Below are 24,027 nucleotides of genomic sequence, written 5' to 3'. Positions count from 1 at the left end.
CTAACCCACCATGTGAAATCGGTCAGCACCTCTTGGGGAATCTACCTGCTAAACACATCTTGGATTCCTCCTCTCTGTTCTTGGCTCAGGCCTCCTCCTAGCTTGGTCTTCTTGAATCCGTCCCCACCACGAGATGCAGGTTCCACCTTCCTGTCTAGCACGGCACGACTGTTCTGCGTTCATTTCTAGGAATGGTGACTCCACAGGGCAGGGCACGGTGTGACCCAGCGGTACCACATCCCCTCAGCTTAGTTCAAGAGATGTGCAAAGTCACCTCTCCTTTGCTGATGTTTGTAGCAATTATCTACCACCAAGTAATAAATCACCCTCAAAGTTAGTGTCTGGTGGCCTGGATTTAAGGCTGGAGAATCAGGCTCTACCTCTTCCAGGGAGGAGTGCAAAGTCACACGATGTACAGTCCACACCCCCCAGTGCAGAGGCAGGGCGGTGTGAGCTGGCCGTTTTTGCAAACTTTGATAACTGTGTTTTGAAAACCTCTATTGAACCCAAGGCATTCTACCTCTGAGCTACATCTCTGGCCCTTTAAAAAATATATTCTGTTTTGAAACAGGATATTCCTAGGTTGCTGAGTCTTCCTAAATTGTTGAGGCTGGCCCCAAACCTGCAATCCTCCTGTCTCAGCCTCCCAAGTACTCGGATGACGGATGTGTGCCACCGGCCCGGCTATATTTTCTCATTTAAATGGACCTGGGTTTTCTTTCTGCGTGTCAGATGTGGATGAGTGTGCCGATCCCCGAACGTGCCCAGAGAATGCTGTTTGCTATAACAGCCTCGGCAGCTACTCTTGTGAGTGCAGGCTGGGGTATGAATCCGGCGGTGGAGGGCCAGAATCTTGCAGAGGTAGGAGGAAGTGTCCACTGGGGGCTCAGGGTCTCTTTTTTCTTCTTCTGCAGATTAAATCCAGGAGCATTTACCTCTGAGCTACACCCCCACCCTATTTTATTTTGAAACAGGGTCTCACTGAGTTGCAGAGGGCCTAAGTAGCTGAGGCTGTCTGGAACCGATCCTCCTGTCTCAGCCTCCAGTGCTGGGATGACAATGTGGGCGACAAATCCTGGCTTCACTGTTACTTTTTAGCAGCGTGTATTGGTACATTGTAACCGTACATCCTATTGAGGCTGAGTGCATAGAGGCAGGTGCACAGCCTGGGTGCTTCCTTCTGGACCCCACCTTGCTCCCTCTCCCTCCTTGCCCATGACCTAGTGAGCCTGTCATCTCAGTACCTGGGAGCCTGAGACAGGAGGATCGCAGGTTTGAGGCCAGACTCAGCAACTTGGCGAGGCCCTCGGTGGCTTAGCAAGACCTGTTTCCAAATAAAAATCAAAGGGCTAGTGTGTGGCTTGGAGGTAGAATGTCTCTGGGTTCAATCTCCAGCACCTAGAAAAAAATAAAAAAGAAAGGAGATGGAAGCCAGGGACCCACGCTGCCTCCCCTCGGTGGTGAGGCCATGGGCCTCTGGCCTGAGTCTCCTTGGTCCTCTCGACTCAGACCCGCTTTCTGCTTAGATGTGGACGAATGCACCAAGAACTCGTCGCTTTGCGGTCCCAATTCCCTCTGCACCAACCTCCCGGGAGCATACGTGTGCTCCTGCCTGCCTGGGTTCTCCACAGTCAGCGTCCAGCCCCCTGCGTCTGCCAAGCCGTCGGGATGCACAGGTAACTCCCCCGGCCTCGCGGCTTCTCAGTGCTTAGCAGCCGTGCCGAGGCCTTCGGCAACACCACGTGAGTGGTGTGGCCTCCACGGGTGGGTGTCCGCAGGTCCACGCCGGCCTGGCGTGCGTGGCTGCCCCTGGTTGGCACTTGCTGGCGCCCCAGGTCTCAGAGGCTCCCACCCGCCTGAGGACGTGGAGTTCCAGGCGGGGCAGCAGGTGTGCCAGTGCTTCTGGGTCGGGGCCTGGGCCTCAGAATGCTGCTCTCCTTCTGGGGATTGGGCCAGGGGTGCTGTAAATGTGTCCTACGCCCCCAGCCCCTTTTATTTATTTTTAATTTTAATTATTTTTTTGGCAGTACCGGGGATTGAACCCAGGGGCATTCTACCCCCGAGCTATACCTCCTGCCCTATGTTTTTATTCTTTATTTTGAAACAGGGTCTCACTGGGTTGCAGAGGGCCTTGCTAAGTAGCTGAGGCTGGTCGTGAACCATGATCTGCCTGTCTTGGCCTGCGTGAGCCACCACGCCTGGCACCCTGTTTTATTTCTGCTTATTTGTTCGGTACTAGGGATTGAACCAGGGACATTTTTTTCAATCTTCAAGCTATCCCCACAGCCCTTTTGATTTTTTATTTGGAAATAAGGGCTCACTAAATTGCTGAGGCTGGCTTCAAGCCTGCAGTCCTCCCGTCTCAGCCTCCCAGGTACTGGGATGACAGGCAAAGGTCCCTGCACCCAGCACCTCATGTGTCTTGATTGCACCGAGCATGTGATTTTCAGAGACAGAGTCCCCACAGCGTGCCGTATCAGAGCTCACCTCCATCTTTGGGATCCACTTTGTTGGACGCAGTCTGACGGGCTCGGCACTCTCTCTACCCTGCAGACATCGACGAATGTGCCCACGGCGGCTGCCCGCCCCACGCTGCGTGCGTCAACACCCCCGGGAGCTACTTCTGCACCTGCCGCCCTGGCTTTGCGCCCAGCCACGGCGGGCAGAGCTTCACGGGCCACGACGTGCAGTGCAGGGGTGAGTACAAGGGTGAGCACTGGCCCGGGCCTGGGAGGGAGTCTCCTCTGGCCCGCAGAGCTGCTTGATCTTGAGTTCTTTGCAGATATTAACGAATGCCTCCGAGACCCACTGCCCTGCGGCCCGAATTCATCCTGCACCAACAGCCTGGGCTCGTATAGCTGTGGCTGCACCCGCGGCTTCCACCCCCTTTCCGGAGGCTCCCCAGCCCACGGCAACTTCAGCTGCAAAAGTAATGTCCATGTGTGTGCAGGGCACGTGCTGTCTGCCCCGACTGTACTGTCTGGACCCTCACACACCTCAGAACCACACCCCAGCCCTTCTGTTTTGAGACAGGGCCTCACTAAGTAGCTGAGGCTGGCTGTGAACCGCGATTCTCTGGCCTCAGCCTCCCGAGTGCCGGGATCACAAGCAGGTGCCACCACGCCCGGCTTGTTCTTGTTCTTTTTATCAGTTAATGTACTCATTCATTTATTCACTTAGGCACTAAATGATTCGTGGATCAGCTCCTAATCGACTAATTTAACAGAGCCGCTGCACCAGCTGTGTATAGAGCTGCACCCTGGACTGGGCGCAGAGGGGCCTTGCCCTGTGTGTAGGCTTAGGGTGCAGGGAAGGAGCCTCACAGCACTGCTTAACTGTGGATGGAAACTGTGGCGAGCACAGCTGAAGAGTCCAGTGTGCTCTGACGTGAATAAGGGGAGGCGCAGTGTGCGCTGAGCCGGGGTGCAGGTGCGAACTTAGACACAAAGGCCTGAGGCTCGGGCAGAAGCGGCATTAGATGTGTCTGATGGGTGGGTAGAGCTCCAGTAATGCAGGGTTTTGGGTGTCAGGGAAAAGAATTTGAAGACTTTTTGCCTCCAAGCAATATAGGACTATGCGTTAAAATTTCAAATGAAGGATTTTTTGGATATGTTAAAAATACACGTACCTTAAAGCCCGGGCATGGTGGCACACGCCTGTCATCCTAGTACTTGGGAGCCTAAGACAGGAGGGTCACAGGTTTGAGGCCAGCCTCGGCACCTTAGCAAGACCCTGTTTCCAAATAAAAATAAATAAAATAGGGCTGGGGGCGTGTCTCGGAGGTAGGACGCCCCTGGGCTCAACCCCCAGCACAATCTACAAATGGCAGGGATGAAAGATAATAGCAAAACAGAGGCACGGGGTCCTCCCCAACGCAAGAACAGCTCACTGCCTCGTGCGGCCTCCGAGGGCTCCTTCCCACTGTCGCCCTGTGTCTTGCTGGAGGAAGTGGCTTGGGTTTTGGGTTTGTGGCTCCGGCCGTGCCTGCGAGCGGGTGTCGTGCCCAGCTCTGACCTGCACGGCGACCGTCTTTTTCCGTCGTGTGTCACATGGGTGAGTGTGAAGCAGCGTCTTTCCAGGCACACCGGGCTGCGCCTGCGTCTTCTCCAGTTGCTTTGTTTGCGTTGCAGGGGCCCCCTTCAAGTGTCGGGAAGACCTGACGCCCCGCCAGGAGCAGGTCCGACGGTGCCAGGCAGGAGCAGCGCCCAGTGAACATGTATGTGTCCTGAGCGTTCCCAGCTCTTGAGGTTACCCAAGGAGGCGCCGAGGCCGCTTGGCTTCTGCAGTCTTAACCGAGGCAAACGCTGACAGTAGCCCAGACCAGACAGCAACTCCTCTCTCCCCTCTGCCACGCTCTGAGTGCAGAGCTGGTACAAGGGGCTGTGGCACTGTCAGCATCGGCACAGCCTCCTGCTTGGCAGCCCAACACGGCTGCACTAGCCCTGCCATCAATTCTGCCTCCCAGATGGTGAGAGGGGAGTGAAAGGCACCGTCCTCCCTTTAAGTGACTATGAAGGGATTATTAGTGACTACTGACTCACTTCCCCATGAGAAGGAGACCGTGGAGGGGCTTTAAGAGAAAGAAATGGGGAGGGCGGACGCTATCAAAGCACATTCTGATACATGCATGAAGTTGCTTCACCAAAACACAGTATTTATACAATTAATACTGCACTAATAATTACAACAATACAAGCAAGGAGACACAGAGGCAGATGCCCCAGTGTTTTTTTTTTTTTTAAACTGAAAGAGGAAGGTGCTGCCACTGAGTGATACGGGATGGATGGTCCATAGCTGGGTTGGGCAGGAGGGATCTGGTTACCCTGTCTGATATATATATATATATTGGTGGTACTGGGATTCCTGGAAGCCCTTCTACCTCCGGGCTACACTCCCAGACCTATTTTTACATTTTTATTTGGAAACAGGGTCTCCTAAGCCAGCGCGCACGGCTGGCTTCGAACCTGCGCGATCCTCCTGTCTCTGCCTCCCAAGCGCGGGGATGACAAGCGTGCGCCACCACGCCCGGCTTGTCTAATGATATTTCTATCACCCCCCACCCCAAGGAAAGCCTGTACCCATTAAGTGGCCAATTCCTATGGCCCCTCCTCCCGCCCCTCGCAAGCACAAAGCATCGTTCTCTCTGTGGATTTATTTATACTAGAAACTTCCTAACACACTCGTGCAATATTTCTCCCTTGGTGTCTGCCCTATTTCACGTAGCCTGTGTTCAAGGATCATCTTCGTGGCTTAGAACTCCGTTCCTTCTTTATGGCTGAATGCTACTCCACTTGGAACACAGTTGTTTTTCCTCATACATGTCTCTTTTTGCCCCACTAAATAGTTTTGCTATTTATGGAAGGGACAGCGGTAGTGAAAGGGCCAGGGTGCGGGACGGGGAGGCGCTGGCTGAGTGGTGCAGAGTCTCAGTTAGAGAGAAGAAATTAGCTTTTTTGAGACCTATTAAATAACTTGCTGACTATGGTTAATAATGGTTTATCTCATATTTCAAAAGTGTTAGGAGATTAAATTTCAAATATTCCCACTATAAAGTGTGATAGGTATTAGGGGTGGTAATATGTTAATTAGCTTGATTTAATCATCCTGTTTGCACACATATATCACAATATCACTTTGAACTCCATAAACACAGACAATTATAGCTTGTCCATCTGCACTAAAAGCCCGGGATGCTTATATACTTGGTTAATTTTTATTAATGTGCAATAACTGCGTATTAATGGGCTACAGTGGGATATTGTAACACAAGTGCCAGGGTGATGGCTGTTTATCTTCTTGACATTTCCTTGTGCTGGGAAGAGTCCATGTCTCCTCTAGTCATTCATAAATTAAATAAGTGGATACTGTGAGCTGTGGTCGCCTGTGGGGCTATTGAGCAGAACTTGTCCCGTCCCTCTAGGCCTGTTTGAGCACCGGTGACCCAGCCTCCAAAGCCCCTCTCAGCCTCCAGTGCAGGAGAAAAAGCCCACTAACGAGCATGTGTATTTTTGAGAATTTTAGAGTCCAGGATGCAGCCCAGCCCCAGGCTCAGATGTGGGTCTGTGCTGGTAGACTGCACTCTCTGGGGGCCGTGACGAGCGCCCACAGCCTTGTCTTGTTGGGGACACAGGCCTCTTTCTGCCTGCTGGTGAACACCACCTTCCACATTCTGGATGGCGCCTGCGGAAACAGAGCTGCCACTGTGTCGCTGCAGGTAACCATGGGGCGGGTAGTTGCTTACGCTAAAGCTTAGGGATACGCAGAACTCTTCTCTATGACCGCGGGGTTGGGTTGTAATTTAACATTTAATTTACTAGGGCTGTAAGTTTAAAAATATCAACAGATGGCCAAACTGCCCTTCTTATTTTTGGCATGTTCAGTTCTGTATTTCTTCACCTAAATAAGTCCGTGGGACTCCCAACTAATCCGGATATAGCCCAGTTTCATTTCCTCCAAAAATTTGAGTTCTTCTTCTTCTTCTTTTTGGTGGTACTGGGGTTCCTGGAAACCCGTCTACCTTTGGGCTACACTCCCAGACCTATTTTTTTTTTTTGGAAACAGGGTCTCTTAACCAGCGCGGCTGACTTCAAACCTGCGCGATCCTCCTGTCTCTGCCTCCCAAGCACTGGGATTACAAGCCTGAGTTCTTCTTTTTGTAGTTATTTCCTCTAACATCAATCTCCATAAATCTCTATCCGTTCTCACTACTGTTGTTTTGTTTCTTTAAGAACATTAAGTAATAGCCGGGCGTGGGGGCGCACGCTCGTCATCCCAGCATTCGGGAGGCTGAGACAGGAAGATCGTGGTTCGCGGACAGCGTCAGCTGCTTAGTGAGGTCCTCTGCAACTTAGTGGGACCCTGTTTCAAAGTAAAGAATAAAAAATAGGGCTGGGGGTGGGGCTCGGAGGTGGAATGCCCCTGGTTCCATCCCCAGTACCACAAAAAAATCTTATTAACATAAATACATAGAAATTGCACATACTAATGGGGGACCATGTTATGTTTTGAAACATACCTTGTATAATGCTTAAACCACGCTGAGCACATTGAGCTCTTTGTTGTTATTCTGTTGGAGCCTTAACTCCTGTCTGCAGCCACCGCCCGGCTTCCGGTGCCTCCAATGGCCCCTCGTCTCCGTCCTTCCCCGGCTCTGCTCTCCCTGGCTCCGGGAGCTGCCCCTTTATTCATGAGGAAAGGGAGGAGAGGAGGCAGCAAAGGAAGAAGAGGGAGGGGATGCAGAAGAGGAAGCAACTGGAGAGGTGGAAGGGGCGGAGCCGGAGGGGCGGGGCAGAGGAAGAAGTAGGCGAGAAGGCGGAAGGGGAGGGGCAGAAAGGGAGACAGGGGCGGGTCAGATGGGAGGGGCCAGAAGGGGCGGAGAATGAGGGGAGGAGCCAGAAGGGTGAGGCAGGGGCAGGATTGGGTGGGAAGAGCCGGAAGGGGCGGGCAGAAGGGAAGAAGAGAAAGTGAAGGGGAGGAGCAGAGGAAGAAGTTGGAAAAGAAAGCGGAAGGGGAGGAGCAGAGAGGGAGGCGGGAGTGGGGCTGGGTGGGAGGAGCCGGAAGGGGGCACGAGGGGAGGAGCCAGAAAGGGCGGGGTACAGGGGCGGAGCCGAAAGGTTGAGGCAGGGGCAGGATTGGGTGGGAAGAGCCGGAAGGGGCGGGGAGAAGGGAAGAAGAGAAAGCGGAAGGGGAGGAGCAGAGAGGGAGGCGGGAGCGGGGCTGGGTGGGAGGAGCCGGAAGGGGGCACGAGGGGAGGAGCCAGAAAGGGCGGGGTACGGGGGCGGAGCTGAAAGGTTGAGGCAGGTGCAGGACTGGGTGGGAAGAGCCGGAAGGGGCGGGAAAAAGGGAAGAAGAGAAAGCGGAAGGGGAGGAGCAGAGGGAGGCAGTGGCAGGGCTGAGTGGGAGGAGCCGGAAGGGGCAGGGCAGGAAAAGGAGAAAAAGGAAAGGGAGGGGCAGAAAGGGAGGCAGGGGCGGGGCTGGGTGGGAGGAGCCGGAAGGGGCGGGCAGAATGGAGAAGCAAGAAAAGAAAGCAGAAGGGGAGGAGCAGAGAGGGAGGCAGGGGCGGGGCACGGGAGGAGCCGGAAGAGGCGGGACACGAGGGGGAGGAGCCGGAAGGGGCGGGCAGAAGGGAAGAAGAGAAGCAAGAAGAGAAAGTGGAAGGGGAGGAGCAGAGAGGGGGAAGGGGCGGGGCATGAGGAGAGGAGCCGGAAGGGGACGAAGTGGAGGGGAGGCGGAAGGGATGCAGGCTGGCGGGCTGTGGAGGGGAAGGGCGGGCGGAAGGAGAGCCGGGCACGACCTCGGGCCTCTTTTTGCAGCGAGCAGCGGAGGGCTTCGGCGCCGTGCTGGAGCGGGCGTCCACGCAGTCCCGGCTCAGCAAGGCGGAGGCGTCCGTGCTGGGCACTGTCCTGCTGGAGAGCGTCGGGGGCACCGCGCTGGCCGCCCTCCTGATGCCCTCGGCGAACGCCAGTCAGACGGTGCAGACGGAGTACCTGGGTAACTATGGGGACCATGGCTCGGTGACCTCGTGGCTGTCCTCAGCTCCTCCGAGGTCCGGAATCCAAGCCCAGCGAGCCCGCCCTGTTGATAACATTCCCAGTTAAGGAGGGCGTGGAGGGCCGGCCTTGCCCCGGTGCCACTCACAGCATCACGTGCCGCCCGCGGGCCATCTCCTCGGTAAGGGTGTGACAGCCCTTGTCTGGGTTCAGTGTTTTCAGCGCCCCTTGTCCTGAAGGATCATACCAAGTTGGGGGGAACTTAGTGACTAAGGCTGTGGTGGCTGATGATTTGCTTGGGTTTCAGAGGTAGGGCAACGCGGAGCAGGGGCCCCAAGTCAATTCATGATGGACACAAAGCGCTAATGAAAGATAAATGTCATTTTTATCCACAGAGATTTAGGGATGTTTGTTATTGCCGTGTGTCTAATCCTTTCCTGACTGATACATGCCTGATAGGTGACCACTTGGGAATACTGGGTGCTTTCGAGGTTTTGCAGAAGCTCTTTGTTCCTGGCCTTAGTTCCTCTATTGGTTAATCGCACAAATGCAAGAATCCTGTTGGAAACTCAAGAGTTCCATTGCAAAAAGCCTAGAAGGTCAAGAGATGGAAATGGAGTATTTTGTGGCCTTCCACCAGTAATGAGAAAAACTGGCTTCATGAATCTTATATTTTGAAGCCATGAGAGAGACAGTAAACACCTCTGATATCCCAGACAGACCTAGCACTACTGGGAGAAGCACAGCAGTCTGGGAGGTCAGAGAGGATTGGAGGGAGAGTTGCTGTTTTAGACAGTGTGCCTCGGGGAAGTCTCCTTAGGAATAGTGTTGATATCTGGAAGAAGAAAAAACATTCAGGAATACACAGGGAGTTCGCGAACAGTGGAGACCTCAGCGCAGCTGGACTGCAGTAGAGATGGCATATCCATAGGGATGGTGGTCAAAAAGAAGCGGGAGGTACTTTTATTCATAGATGTAGGGACTGAGGATTTTAGTTGAAGCCAGATGGTGGAGGGAGGCCTGGGAGGATTTGGGAGTAGGTTTTTTTTTTTTTAAAGCAATGTTTTAGGTGTGTTTTGTATTTCTGGTTCCATTGTCTTATTTTCACGGAGAGCCAGTGGGATGAATCCCACAGCTGTTGCCACGATACTGATGAGAAATAGGCTCCTAGGTGAAGTCACTGCTGGAATTGAGCAGCTCAGAGGCAGAGCTGGATCTCCTGGTCACCCTCAGCCTTTTGCTTTTTGGAGGAAGGGATGCAAGTGCTCACCCGCTGAGGGATACCCAGGGGTTCCGTCCACCTGGGTGCGGAGCCTGGCCCTTGTCCACACGCTGGGCTCCAATCCATTCCCATTGCTTTTGGCTTTGTAAGCTTTACCTAAACTTGGAGTTGCCAGAGGATTGCAATATTCCTGCCTTCTATCACTTTAGTTGTTAGCTGGACTTCCTGTCACCAAAACAAGTACCTGGGATTTTTCTGGTCAAGAGGAAGGTTTATTAGGCTCACAGTTGTGTAGGTTTCCGTCCGTGGTCAGTGGTCCATTGCTTTGGGCCTGTGTCAAAGTAGCACATCCTGGCGGGAGCATGTAGTGGGCAATGTTGCCCACCCTGTGGCAGCCAGGGAGCAAAATGAGAGAGACACGAGGGGCTGGGGTCCAAACAGCTTCTTTGAGGGCTCAGCTAACTTCCCTGCACTAAGCCCCACCCCTTAATGGCTCCACCACCTCCTGGGACCAAGGCTTCAACACATGAGCCTTTGGGGGACACTCCAGTCTCAACTAGCAGCTGGCGTCACTCAGCCTACCTCTGGTGCTCCCCCAGGATTGGAGCGCTTACTTCCAAGGTTCTCATTTGTTTGAGCTACTGTCCCCCATAATTATCAAGGGGCTCAAGGCCTTTTGTTTCATAAACTGGCCTTTCAGTTCTTTCTGTAGATGTACATCTTTCCTGGACTGAATCCAAATTCTAGACCCACTTTCTAGGTGACTTCATGAACTCTCTCCCTGTCTCTTTTTAGATATTGAGAGCAAAGTTATTAATCAAGATTGCACTGAGAAAAATGTGTCCTTTCACTTGAAAGCCAAAGGGGATGATATGAAGATCAGGTGTTCCGCAATCAGAGAATCTGGATCCACAGGTATGGACCCACTTCTGAGGAGCAGGTGATGTTGCGTTCAGTCTGCACATACCATCCCTCCCAGGAGCCAGGCTGGTGCCCAGTTCCTGGTGGCTGGGTATTGACAGCAGAGGCAGGGGTTAGTGGCCTGGGTCCTTGGAGGGTCCTCCACCTGCCAGGGAAGTCAGATTAAAAACATGGTCTTCACGGGCTGGCTGCTGATACCTTCACTGCCCATTCCAGGAGTCACTGGCCACTGCTAACCACTGAGCACCTGAAATGTGACTTGGCTGAATCCAGCTGTGCTGCAGATATAAACTATGCACTGCAGTTGAAAGAGGTGGCATGGTAAAGAAGGGTGCAAATGATTGCACTTATGTTTCCATATTTAAAATACTTTTAAAAAGCCAGGTGTAGAGGTGCACGCTTGTAATCCCAGCACTTGGGAGGCTGAGGCAGGAGGATCGCACGGGTTCGAAGCCAGCCTCAGCTACTCAGTGAGGCTCTCAGCAACTTAGTGAGACCCTGTTTCCAAATAAAGTATAAAGTAGGGCTCGGAGTATAGCCCAGAGGTAGAAAAGCCCCTGGGTTCCACCCCCAGTACCACAAAAAGTAAATAAAATACTTTAAAAAATAAGATGTATTAAATATGTACCTTAAACTTTTATTTTTTATTAAAAATGTTGAAGGGACAGTATCTGTATTCGTATACTGTGTGCTGTCTTCAGGTACACCTCCTTTGTGAGTGGCTCAGTGTGCCAAACGCACGCGTACCACCTCACACGGCTCTCATGCCTGCAGCGGGGACAGCCGCTCCGTCCCCCTAAGGTTTTCAGAAGCTCAGCACTGTCTCTAGCGCACTTCACTGTGAAATCGCAGGGTGAAAGGTGGAGGAGATATTTGAAGTGTGTCCTGAGGTATCAGTAGAGAAAGCAGGAGAGAGGGTCCCAGCTGTGCGCCGGGGGCCAGCAAGGCTCCCCTTTGGCACATTCGTGGCATATGGAAATATATTCATGGTATGATCGTATGTCCATGGAGCTGAAGGCTTGAGGGACACCTAGGTTGGGTTATTGGGAGCGGCACTTTATAAACGCACACGCACGCGACACCGTGGTCTTCTAGCCCCGACTCTCTAGGACGACGAGGGGTGTAATTGCTGGGTCACACGCCGGTTCCTGTCCTAGAGGAACCTCCACCCAGCTCTCCACAGTGATGAAGAAAGTGTGGAACTCAACTCAGCTGTAAAGGAGACAGAATCCTGTCATCCGCAGGAAAATGGGTGGAACTGGAGGGTGCCATGCTAAGTGAGGTCAGCCAGGCTCAGAAAGTTGAGGGTCGTACGTTTCCTCTCATATGCAGAAACTAGAGAGAACAGGCAATAAAGGGCTTCGGCTAGACTGGGAGAAAGAGCGGGAGGAGGCGGAAGGGGGTGGAGGAGAGGGAGCATCCAGAGGACGCTGTGTCCGTCTATGCACACGGAGGCTTCACTACCAACCTCACTTGCATGAGTGGGCAGGGAGTGGGGCAGGGCACAGAGGGAGACTCCAGCCCCATGTGCGTGTGCGTCCTAACACTGAACCTCACCACGGTATGTAATTACAGTGCACCCATAAAGATACAAAGCAAGTTCCATGGGGAATGTGGGGGCACGGTCAGGGAGTGGAGGCTGTCCCAGTCTAGTTTGGACTTTCTGAGGACAGAGAGCGCCTTGGCGGGTTCTGCTTTCAGCAGGAAGCTGATACGATCTGCCTTCCAGGGAGAAGTCAGCGTATACCACAGCCCTCTGGCTGCAACAGAAGTAACGTGTTGGAGGCGGGGGTGTGTCTGAGGCAGCCGGCGGTCCAGGAGGGAGGGGTCAGGCTGCGTCATGGTGCTGACCTGGGAAGCTCAGGAATGCTCACGAGGACCCTCCATCTTCCAGGCCCCGTGACCTCACTTACTGAAAGCCAGGGACGCAGAGGGAAGACGGAGAGAGGAAGACGTCTGTGACGTCTGGGATGGCTAGGGCTCCATCGACCTGAGGTGGCAGGAGCCTGGGGCGGTGCCCTAGACCACCCTAGACACCACCACCGTTTAAAGGGGAAGCCCACCGAGGAGCCCCAACAAGAATAACTATGAAGGCGGGAGGAAAACTTGGTTCCCACCAAACACCCATTTTCCCCTAAAAACACAGTTTCAGAATCATCTTTAAATGAAGACAAGGTTTTCCAGGTAGTGGCCCCTCAGGATTTTTAATATAATAATAATAGCAGCAGCAGTAGTAGCAGTTGTTATTTTTTGCACTAGGGATTAAGCCAGAGGTTTCCTGCTTTTGAGCTCAGTTTATCTTTTCAGTTTTGAAACATGTGCCCTGAGTTGCCGAGGGTCTTTGCTAAGTTGCCCAGGCTGGCCTCAAACCTATGACCCTCTTGTCCCCGCCTCCCAATTACCTACAGCTGACAGCTGTGCACTGCCACTCCTGGCTTTGTTAGAAATGTTATGGCTCTGGGGCGGGTCACAGACCTGGAAGTTGTAAATTTCAATCCTCAGAGTGACCAGTGAGTCTCATGGGTCCTAAGGTGTATGTGTATGTGCATGTGTGTGTACATTGTGTGTGTGTGTACATGCACATACCTGTGTGTGTGTGTGTGTGTGTGTTGAGTGTGTGTGTGGTGGTCATCTGTAATTATGACCAAACAAATGACCCCAGTTTTTTTTCTTTCTCATTCGGGGGAACCCGCAGGGCCCACTGGAGTGGCTTTCGTCTCCTTTACCAGCATGGAGTCTGTTTTAGATGAAAGCTTCTTCCAAGACCCACAGGCCCCAGAGGCCCAGCCCAAGAGGCAGCTGAAGATGAACTCTCGAGTGGTCGGGGGCATCATGACTGGGGAGAAGAAAGACAGCTTCTCAGATCCCATTCTCTACACCCTGGAGCACCTCCAGGTTCGTGAAGATGCTCGTCTCAGACCCCTGCCTACCCGCGGAGGACTCTTGTTCCCAAGTAGACATAGCGTTCACTTAAAAACAATTCTTTTTTTTTTTTTTCAGTACTGGGGATGGAACCCAGGCGCATTCTACCTCCGAGTGACACCCCCAGCCATATTTTTTATTCTTTATTTTGAAACAGGGTCTCACTGAGTTACAGAGGGCCTCACTAAGTAGCTGAGGCTGTCCGCGAACCGCGATCCTCCTTTCTCAGCTTCCAAAATGCTGGGATGACAGGTGTGCACTACCACGCCTGGCTAACAATTCACCTTCTAACTTTGAAGTCACCATAGATTCAGTTGTAAGAAATAGGACAGCCGGGCGTGGTGGTGCACATTTGTAATCCCAGCATTCAGGAGGCTGAGACAGGAGGATCACAGTTCGCAGACAGCCTCAGCTACTTAGACCCTTTGCATTCAGTGAGACCCTGTTTCAAAATAAAGAATAAAAAAATAGGGCAGGGTTGTAGCTCGAAGGTAGAATGCCCTTGGATTCCATCCCCAGTACCTCAAAACAAAACAAAACAAAACAAAAACAGAGGAATCCCCTGTACCCTTTACTGAGCTCCGGCAAGTAACGGGGGGCCGCAAGGTGTTCCGATGCACTGTGCCTGGTATGATGCTTAAAGCAGGTTTTAAGTTTTCAGTTGTCGCTCCTACTAGTGCACATGGGGCAGGGCATGAGGCTTTGAAGTGTATTCACAACGTTCTGTGATCAAATCAGGACAACTAAAATGTACATTCACATCTCCTCTCACATGGCAAACTTTGCACTCATTTATTTATTTATTTATTTATTTATTTATTTATTTATTATTTGCAGTACTGGGGATGGAACCCAGGGACATTCTACCTCCGAGCTCCACCCCCAGCCCTACTTTTTATTTTTTATTTTGAAACGGGGTCTCACTGAGTTACAAAGGCCTCACTAAGTAGCTGAGGCAGGCCGGGAACCACGATCCTCCTCTCTCAGCCTCCCGAATGCTTTTCTATTGGTTTTGAAATAAGTAACAGGTTGTTGTGATCTTAACTCTCATTGCTGATGGGGTCATCCACAAATTCCCCAGGTTAGGCTGGTCCTAGAGCAAGGTGCCCTCTTCTATGTCCTGCGCTCCCATTCTGCAGGGGGCGAGGTGTGGGGAGTTGAGCTTGGGCATGTAGAGGCAGGCACGCAGCCTGGGCATGGCCCACAAACACTGCCCTCCCGTGGGCGCTGAGCAGAGGGTCTGGAGCCCTAGCACCGCTCTTGGGCTGTGACAGGCCTCTCAGCGGCGCCTCCTTTCCCCACACTACTCCCCGCGGGTCTTTTTGCCCTAGATGGATTTTGAGGTTGGTCACATAAAATCCATTTGGGGGGATTCTCGGGGGACGAGACCTTTTGAATTTTCAGCCGCAGCAGAGGCCCCATCTGTGTTTACTGGAGCAACATGCTATTTGACATAATGAGATGCCATACACTTTTTTTCTTTTTAATGCTACTCCTGTTGGGTGTGGTGGCGCACACTTATAATCCAGCACTTGGGAGGCTGAGACGGGAGGATCGCAGGTTCATGGCCAACCTCAGCTACTTAGTGAGGTCTCTTCAACTTAGGGAGGCCCTGTTTCAAAATAAAGAATAAAAAGTAGGGCTGGGGGTATAGCTTGGAGATAGAATGCCCCTGGATTCCATCCCCAGTAACACACACACACACACACACACACACACACACACACACACACACACACACAAACGCACGCACGGCTAGGGATCTATCTAGCTCAGAGGTAGAGTGCCCCTGAGTTCAATCTCCAGCACTACACATACACAAAGAAGTGATGCTCTTCCCCAAATCCCACGTTGGTTCTAGATGTTTTTATTAAACTTGTCTTCCCACTTGGAGTTTCTTTTTCCAAATATGTTTTGCCTTTCTGATAAGTCTTGGCATACTTAATTTTCTTAATGAAGTGTTCTGGAGAGTCCTCCATTGCTCCGTCAGGCTGCATGCTTGATTCAGGGCTGGTGCCCTGCAAAGCTGTGTCTGTAAAAGACATACTTTTACTGGTGCATGGTCATTGTGCATGGTAGGGAGGTGTGGAGTGATGGGGCATACGTTCACATGGCTCTCGGGCTGTGTCCCTCTGGACCCTGCCCACACCTGTACACATCAGGAGAGGGTGCAGATAATTTTGCATATGTCCACAGCATTATCTGAACCATGGCCTTCACCAAGTCCCCTCCCCTCCGTGGCTTTCCACCCGCACTGGACTGGTCCCACTTCTGGAAGTACATCCTTCTCCTTTCTGCCTCAGGCCTTTGCACATGCGGCGTTCCTTCTCCTAGGGGTGCCCGCCGTGGCTGTCTGAACTCCAGTGTATTCTTAGGCCTACCTTCTCTACCGCCCACAGCCCGGGTCATGTCTCCCGCTGTTCTACATGCCTGAGGCCCAGCGTTACATTTCTCTTTACTCCTGCCTTGCGTCTCCCCTCTCGCTGCACCGCAGTCTCCTTGGAGACAGGGCCGTGTCCATTTCACACACTGATGTCTCCGTGGACAGCGCAGGTGAAGGCCGCGGGGACCTGCACAGGCAGGATGGCGCTGGGTGAATGATGAGAGACTGTGTTGGGCCTTCCCACGCATCTGACCCGAGAGGCGTCCCTCCTGCAGTCAGAATGCAGGCTGCTGAAATGGTTCAGGCCCCAGACGGCCCGGGAGTGGTCGCGTCAGTTGCTTTGAGGGGCATCTCAGGTGACCTGGCTCTCTGCTCTTTCAGCCCAAGCAGAGGTTCGAGAGGCCCGTCTGCGTTTCCTGGAGCACTAATGCGGCAGGTGGGAGATGGACGCCATCTGGCTGTGTGACTCTGGAAGCGTCAGAGACGCACACCGTCTGCAGCTGCAACCGGATGGTGAACTTGGCCATCATCATGGCTTCTGGGGCACTCACGGTCAGTACGGGCGTGTTCATTAGCTCCTTGCAGCCGGCCTCAAATCCGGGGGCAGCTGCTGCCTGGCCCTCTCCTGATGCCCCCTGTTGCTGGGCGTGGTGGGAAGGTTGCCGTGTAGACAGGAAGTGTCCAAATGCCTCTGTCCTTTGGGGATTCACGAGCTGGTTGGGAAACCATGATAAATACAAAACCAGAAATAATGACCGTGAACAGGTCCCAGGATTACCGCAGGGCCTTATTTAATGAGCATTAATGTGTGCTGGGCCTTCTGTTTGGGTTCATTGTTCTCAGGCATAGAGAGCTGGACCAGAGCGGGTGGCCTTGCGCCACGCCCGCCTGTTGTTCCCAGCCCTGCTGCCTAGCCACACAGCCTCTCTGAGCTGAGCACGGCTTTCCACCAGCAAGACTGGGAGCAAGAAAGCGTGTGTCGGCTGACACTCAGCAGTGTGCAAGTAGGAACATGTGCTTCAGCCAGGCGCGGTGGGCACGCTTGTAATACCCACGCTGGGGAGGCTGAGATAGGAGGATCACAGGTTCAAAGCCAGCCTCAGATACTGAGGCTCTCAGCAGCTTAGTGAGACCCTGTTTCCAAATAAAGTATAAAGTAGGTCTGGGAGTGTAGCCCGGAGGTAGAAAGCCCCTGGGTTCCACCCCCAGTCCCCCCCCAGAACATGTGTTTTCATCAGCCCCTCTAAAATAATCTCATGAAGCAGTTGCTGTTAATATCTTCAGCTTCTCAAACTAGTAAACGGAGGCGCAAAACAGATAGGTCCTGCAAACTCACGCACGTAGAAGCGGGCATGATTAAGTCAGTTCTGTCCCTCCCTCCTCTCCTCCTTCCTCCTCTTGTCTCCCCAGAGGTGTTTACTTCTCAGCTAAACTCCCAGTTTTTATAACCAGTCGGTAGCAGTATCATGCAGTGCTGTGAGATGGTGCCTGGCATGACCGCAGCACAGAGGGAGCAGCCCAAACGAGTTCACAGTGAACTTGCAGTCAATCCCGACTCGGCGCACGAGGACTCATGGGCCGGCGTGCCCTTGAACGTCCGTGCATCCGCTGGGATTCAGTGGCGGAAGCAGAAGCCCCTCAGTCTTTTCAGCAGAAAGGAATTTAACACAGGGAGCTGAATGCTCATGAAGCCACTGAAAGGGGACGGAGGAGATGAAGCCAGGAGGACGATGCTTGGAGAGTCTCAGGCCCCTCTGCTGCGATGACTCCAGAGGTCAGCAGTTGCTGCCTCCAGACCGCTCTGCCCCACACAGCTGGGGCCTGGAGAGTCGGCGTGTCGCCCGCGCCACAGCGCACGCATCTGCACACGGCTGGCGCTTTCCTCTCTCTGCCTGCCCACATTTTCATAAATGCATCTCATTGGAGACCCTAAGTTACATCCAGGACCTTAACCTCAAGGGATTCTGGGAAGTGTAGTTTGTAGGCGTCCAGTCCCAGTAACACACAGGGTGGAGCCGTGTGGAGGATACACAGGATGACGCCTGTCGTCCCAGTACTTGGGAGGCTGAGACGGGAGGATCTCAAGTTTGAGGCCAGCCTTAGCAACCTAGGGAAGTGGTCATCAGCTTATTGAGAGCCTGTTTCAAAATAAAAAATAAAATAGGGTTTGAGAATGTAGCTCAGAGGTAGAATGCCCCTGGGTTCCATCTCTGGTACTGTGAAAACAGATCTGGGCAGAGCGCAGGGCTGGTGGGCGGTGTGAGGGGTTCCGACGGACGGCGGAGGGTGAGGACGGGTGAGACCTAGCTCGCGCGAGTGCTGGGGGGAGGACCTGGAGCCTTTCTGCCAGTCCAGGGGTCCTGATAACTCTGTCTGGCTTGGGGGAGTGTCCTGAGGCCCACAGGGGTCTCGTCCACAGATGGAGTTCTCCTTGCTGGTCATCAGCCACGTGGGCATGAGCATCTCCCTGGTGTGCCTGGCCTTGGCCACCGCCACCTTCCTGCTGTGCCGCGCCCTCCGCAGCCACAGCACCTACCTCCACCTGCACCTCTGCGTGTGTCTCTTTCTGGCCAAGATCATCTTCCTCACCTGTATAGACAAGACCGACGACCAGGTGAGCGTCAGGGGCTGTGCCCGTCGCCTCTCACCGTGCCCCTCCCTCTGCTCAGCCCATCTTCCCCACTGTGCCCGGCTCCTCCAGCTTCTCGCCTAGCCCACCTCTTCTGTGATAGCTGCCAGCTTAAAGTCACCCCCTCAAGCCAGATGCATGCGGCACACGCCTGTGATCCCAGTATCTGGGGCTGAGACAAGAGGATCACAGGCTCAAGGCCAGTCTCAACAACCTAGGGGACCCCGTTTCAAAATACAGAGAGGAAGCGAGGCATAGTGGGCCCCGCCTGTAATCCCAGTACTCGGAGGGTCGTGGGTTCAAGACCAGTCTCGGCACCTTCCTGAGACTCTCAGTAACCTGTTTCGAAACAAAATAGGCTGCCATGGTGGCACACACTTGTCATCCCAGCATTTGGGAGGCTGAGACAGGAGGATCACGGTTCATGGCCAGCCTCAGCTACTTAGGCCCTTTGTAACTCAGTGAGACCCTGCTTCAAAATAAAAAATAAAAAATAGGGCTGTGGGTATAGCTCGGAGGTAGAATGCCCCTGGTTCCATCCCCAGTACTACAAAAAAAAATAAATAAATAAAAATAGGGTTGGGGGTTTATAGCTCAGGAACAAAATGTCCCTGGGTCCAATCCCCAGCAACACACCCTCCCTCCTCCCTCGCACTTCATGCATTGCCATGGGCCTCCTGGTTCTCGCCTGTGCTGTTTGCTCCTGAGAGACACTGGGCAACGCCAGAGGCGTTCCTGGCTCTCGCGACTGGCAGAGGGCACTGCTGGCCTCCGTGGGCAGAGGCTGAACGCCGCTTCGCGCAGCCCTGCCAGGCAGGGCGCACTTGCTGTGGCGAGAGCCCCCACGCCCCCCACTCCCTGTTGTTTTCTTTCCCAGCGCCTTCCTGAAGCTGAGTTAATGATGGCTGGAGTTGCTGGCCCTGTGGTTTTATTTGCCCCGTATCTACCTCCCTCACTAGACTCTGGCCCATGAGGACAAGGGCCTGGACCAGCTCCCCCACCCCCTACGGGTGCCTAACACATAGTAGGGGCTTGATTTCTCAAAAAAGAGCAGTTGGCGTTGGGCGAGGCGAGGGGGCCATTCCTTGTGCAGGCCGGTCCGTCCCTCCCTGGAGGTTTCGCTTCCGGCCCCGAGGGTTGAATGCAGGGCGCCCTCTCGCCAATTTGATCTGGATTGGCAGGGTCTGAGGGAGCCGTGGTCAGCACGTCAGCTCTGTGGACAGTGAGATTGGGGCTCCTGCCCTCTGTCACTGGGGAGGAGTAGGTGACCTACACTTGGTGTGGCCAGCACCAGAGACCACCATGTGTCACACACGCAGTTGGCCATGGGCTGGAGTGTGTTGACCCCGCCCCCGAGTCTCAAAGGCTCCCCATGGCTTGCCCAGTTTGAGTACTGAAGGTCACATATCCTGGGAAAACCCGGCAGCCACAGGGTCACACTCTAGGGATGATCTCACTCCGGTACGAACCACCAACGTAAGTTTCTAGAAGGAGCGGTGCAGTGGAGGAAGGGGCTGTGTTTTGGGACTCCAGTGGAAGAGCCCTCCTTTCTTCCCCAGACCTCCCTGTGCAGACGGGCCGCTCCGTCATGACTGGCTTCAGCACGGGGTCTTTCTCGTCTCCGTCCGCGGCTTCAGCACGGGTGTCCCTCATCTCCGTCATGGCGGCTCCAGCACGGTCTCTTGTGTCCCCTCCCTCTGCAGACAGGCTGCGCCATCATCGCGGGGGCTTTGCACTACCTCTTCCTCGCCTGCTTCTTCTGGATGCTGCTGGAGGCCGTGGTGCTCTTCCTGATGGTCAGGAACCTGAACGTGGTCAATTACTTCAGCTCCCAGCACATCAGGATGCCACATCTCTGCGCCCTTGGCTACGGGCTCCCGGGGCTGGTGGTGGCCGTGTCCGCCGGCGTGCAGCCGTGGGGCTACGGGACACATAATCGGTAAGTGACTCCTGAGCACCCGCTGCCCGGGGCCGTGGTGCTAATCACATGAGCGAGAAGAGGAGCAGCTGCAGGGGCCGCGTGCCGTCGTCTCAGCCGCCACGCACAGTCGCACGGGGTTGCGCTTTGTAAACCCAGGGGCCATGTGGGTCCTCTTCCAGGGAGGGGCGTCTCGTAAGCCTGACGTGATTGTTTTCCTTCTCTCTCAATCACACACGTGCTCGCATGCGTGGTGCGTGCATCCGCTCTCTGCTGCTATAACAAAACCCCTGAGGAAGGCAGCCCAAGGGAGGAAGGTTGTGCTGACGCGTGGCTTCACTGCTTCTGTCCACGGTGGCTGTGCCATTGCTCACACCGTGGCGATGTGGGACCGTTGTGGTGGAGGAGCAGGGAAGCAGAGGAAAGCCAAGCTCGTGGCAGCCAGGAGGCAGGGGTGGGCAGGGTGGGATACAGTCCCCAAGCTCACGCCCTCAACTAGGACCCACCCCGAGTGCCCAGCCCTGGTACTCCATTCTGGACCCACACCCGAGTGCCCAGCCCTGGTACTCCATTCTGCTGTGAACCCATATGTGGGTCAATCCACCAGTGAGATCGGAGCCCTTGGGACCCAGTCACGTCTCAGCCCACTTCAGCCCGCTGCACTGGGGACCAAGCCCTCTACACAGAGGTCCCCTCTACACTGTTGGGGACCTCTGTTCTAACGTGTGTGTGTGTGTGTGTGTGTGTGTGTGTGTGTGTGTGCGCACGCGCGCGTGTGTGTGTAGTCTGCTAATGGAGTGCTGGGTGCCATCACTGACCATGGAGAAAGGTCACCGTGTAATAAATTAGCAAACATGCATTGGAGACACAGAGAGACAATCCATCCTCCCTCCCGCCTCCCTCCTGCCTCCCTCCTCCTTCCCATCCCCGGACTCCTCCCTTCCTGTGAATACAAGCTTTGGGAGTGTCTGGTGCGTGCCAGGCTTCCTGCCTGGTTCTGGCATTGTACTGAGGTGGACAGAACACTCAAGGTTCGAATTCCCACGTAGCTCATCGTCTCGCAGGGCAGAAGATCTCCAAGCACACAAACAACTGAACAGGATACTTTGTGGTAGTGACAGCATTGTTTAAAGTGCAGCAGGCTCTGCTGGAGACGGGCGTGGCATCAGGCCAGCGTACCCGCAGAGGATGGCGGGAGCGCGGCCTGAGTGGCTGTGTGTAGGAGTGGAGGGGTACACATGAAGGGGGAGGGATCTGAGACACTTACGCTGGGGATGACCCCGTCCCCAGCACTAGGGGAGCATTCCAGGATCGAGTGCAGGTCGGAGGTCTGAAAAGGCCCGTGGTCCAGAAGGAGCTTGAACGTGGACGGCCCGTGAGGAGCTTCACCCGGTCTCCCCTCCCAGTGTCCGTCCCCAGCTGGGCAGTTTATTTCGGGAGGAATAACGGTAAGACCAGGACTCTGAGACAAGTGTCCACCCGTGTTTCTCTCCATAGCTGCTGGCTGAACATAGAGTCGGGGCTCATCTGGAGCTTCCTGGGTCCAGTTTGCATGATCATAGCGGTAAGCAAATTATTTGGTGAGGAACGCTTTGGAGGAAGAGCAGGTCGGCCCAGAGGACCAGGAAGTGCCAGTCAAGTGCACGGCTGAGAAGGCTTCTTCCCCCAAAGGTTCTCCGTGACCTTCAAATCGTGAAATTTCCAAGTCAGAGAGTAATTTCTTTGACTTGTGACTTTTCTTGCATGCTGAAACCTTTGGGAGAAGGCACAGTCTTACCTGTTCTCTTTGCTTCAGGAAGGTCGGGCCTATCCGCCTCGCCTGGGTGCGTGTGTGGAATGGGGGAGAGTAAAAGGGTGAAGAGTGGTGGTGGGGAGCGAGACGCGTTGGGAAAGGCAGACACGACGGGGGTAGCCAGGGGACACCAGCACCTCGTGGCCTCCTCCTCACCTGGAGCCTTGGGTGTCGCCTGCCGAGGCTTCTGTGACTCTCACTTGTGGAGGCCCGATCCCCTGTGTCGTCTGTAGCTACTAGTTGTGGGCTCACTGAGGGACGGCGATCTTGGGGTGCTTGAGGTCGCGTGGAGGGTTTGCTCCGGTGTCTAGGCTGCGGCGTGGTGGAAGGGCGCTCCGGGCTGCCCTGATAGAGCCTGCGGGCCTTGTGGTTGGTGAGGCTACGTGCTGGCTCTCTGCTCTAGGTCCCGTCAGCTAGCTGGGTCCTAGACCACTTGGGCTAATGTCAGGTGTCCCGGCCTGGTTGCTAGATCTTGGTCAGAGTTCTGTTTCCAGTGATGGCTGGCCATCGAGCATGTGTGTGTCCATCTTCTCACCCCTCTGCCTGACTTTGCAGGTCAACTCCATCCTCCTATCATGGACACTCTGGATCCTGAGGCAGAAGCTGTCCAGTGTCAGTGCTGAGGTCTCGACCCTTAAGGACACCAGGTGCAGCTGCTCTCCTTCCCTGTCTGTTCCAAGTTCCCTACCACAAACAGAGACGCGGGAAATGCCCACAGCCCCTGCTCTGGGGCCTCGGGTCGCCTCCCCCTCAGGCCTCCACGGCTCTGGGGAGCCCGGCCGCAGGACGAAGCCATGGACCCTCCTGCTTCTCGTCCCCAGGCTGCTGACCTTCAAGGCCTTCGCCCAGCTCTTCGTCTTGGGCTGCTCCTGGGTGCTCGGCGTCTTCCAGGTTGGCGCGGCGGCCAGCACCATGGCCTACCTGTTCACCGTCATCAACAGCCTGCAGGGGGCCTTCATCTTCCTCATCCACTGCCTGCTGAACCGCCAGGTGAGCCATGGCCCCGCCCACTCCTACCCACTGCCACTGGCCACGCCAGCGCCTACCCAGTGCCCACCCGTGTCTCCATCCAGGTACGAGAGCAGTACAGGAGATGGGTCTGCTGGAGGTCCAAGCCTGGCACCCGGTCCCAGACCTCGGGAATCCTGCTGTCCTCCATACCATCTGCTGCCAAGACGGTGAGGGAAGGGCCCTCGTGGGTTTGGCATAAGCATGCCCATGGTAGTGAGGGAGCCGCTGGCTGCCCGGTGTGCCCGGGCGGGGAGCCAGGGTATCCATGCTGGGCAGTCAGCTCACTGTGTAGAGCGGGGTTGGGGTGGGACATGAGCCAGGTCCAGGCCCTGTGCCGGGCCAGTGCTGCCCCTGAGGGACGGTGCACACCTAAGGAGGGGAACTCTGACTCACACGGTTCTGGTCCACTCCTAGTCACCAGCAGGCAGGTTGGTGCCGTGACTGGCTCCCACGGCAGTGCCGAGGCTCTCCAGGCCTGGCTGCTGCGTGGCCCTGGCAGGGCTATTGAGGGCTCGTGGCCCCGGCAGGGCAGTTGAGGGCCTGCCGGTGTCGGCTGCATGCAGCCAGGATCTGGGCCCAGTCCCTGCAGAATTGTCTTCTCTTGCGAGAAGTCCAGCATTAGGGGTGCGGCACTGTCTATTCTCGGTGTGTGGTGACTGAGCTGGCTCTCTGGGCTGGGGAAGCGGCTCGTGTTAGGCAGTGGTCTCAGGATCGCTCTTGTGAAGCAGGCTCTGGCCCTG

The 24,027-nt window shown here is 54.7% G+C and overlaps 1 protein-coding gene across 1 annotated transcript in view; it reads left to right on the top strand.

The window, feature by feature from the left end:
* Window positions 1-23,823, top strand: part of ADGRE1 (adhesion G protein-coupled receptor E1) — a gene marked incomplete at both ends in the record, with an annotated part of 39,323 nt that extends 15,500 nt beyond the window's left edge. Inside the window, 17 exons of the mRNA XM_080713021.1 lie at window positions 733-807; window positions 1,527-1,676; window positions 2,554-2,697; window positions 2,783-2,929; window positions 4,131-4,185; window positions 6,073-6,214; window positions 8,313-8,490; window positions 10,507-10,626; window positions 13,328-13,527; window positions 16,319-16,489; window positions 18,357-18,551; window positions 20,270-20,505; window positions 21,982-22,048; window positions 22,832-22,923; window positions 23,098-23,266; window positions 23,350-23,497; window positions 23,702-23,823. Of these exons, the coding sequence (XP_080569147.1) occupies window positions 733-807; window positions 1,527-1,676; window positions 2,554-2,697; window positions 2,783-2,929; window positions 4,131-4,185; window positions 6,073-6,214; window positions 8,313-8,490; window positions 10,507-10,626; window positions 13,328-13,527; window positions 16,319-16,489; window positions 18,357-18,551; window positions 20,270-20,505; window positions 21,982-22,048; window positions 22,832-22,923; window positions 23,098-23,266; window positions 23,350-23,497; window positions 23,702-23,823 (2,411 nt within the window). The remainder of the gene's footprint in view (window positions 1-732; window positions 808-1,526; window positions 1,677-2,553; window positions 2,698-2,782; window positions 2,930-4,130; window positions 4,186-6,072; window positions 6,215-8,312; window positions 8,491-10,506; window positions 10,627-13,327; window positions 13,528-16,318; window positions 16,490-18,356; window positions 18,552-20,269; window positions 20,506-21,981; window positions 22,049-22,831; window positions 22,924-23,097; window positions 23,267-23,349; window positions 23,498-23,701) is intronic.
* Between the last annotated feature and the right edge of the window lie 204 nt (window positions 23,824-24,027).

Source organism: Muscardinus avellanarius, assembly GCF_963383645.1.
Source record: "Muscardinus avellanarius genome assembly, chromosome: 16".
In the NCBI taxonomy this organism is placed as follows: Eukaryota; Metazoa; Chordata; class Mammalia; order Rodentia; family Gliridae; genus Muscardinus; species Muscardinus avellanarius.
This window is presented reverse-complemented; position numbering and strand designations above follow the sequence as displayed.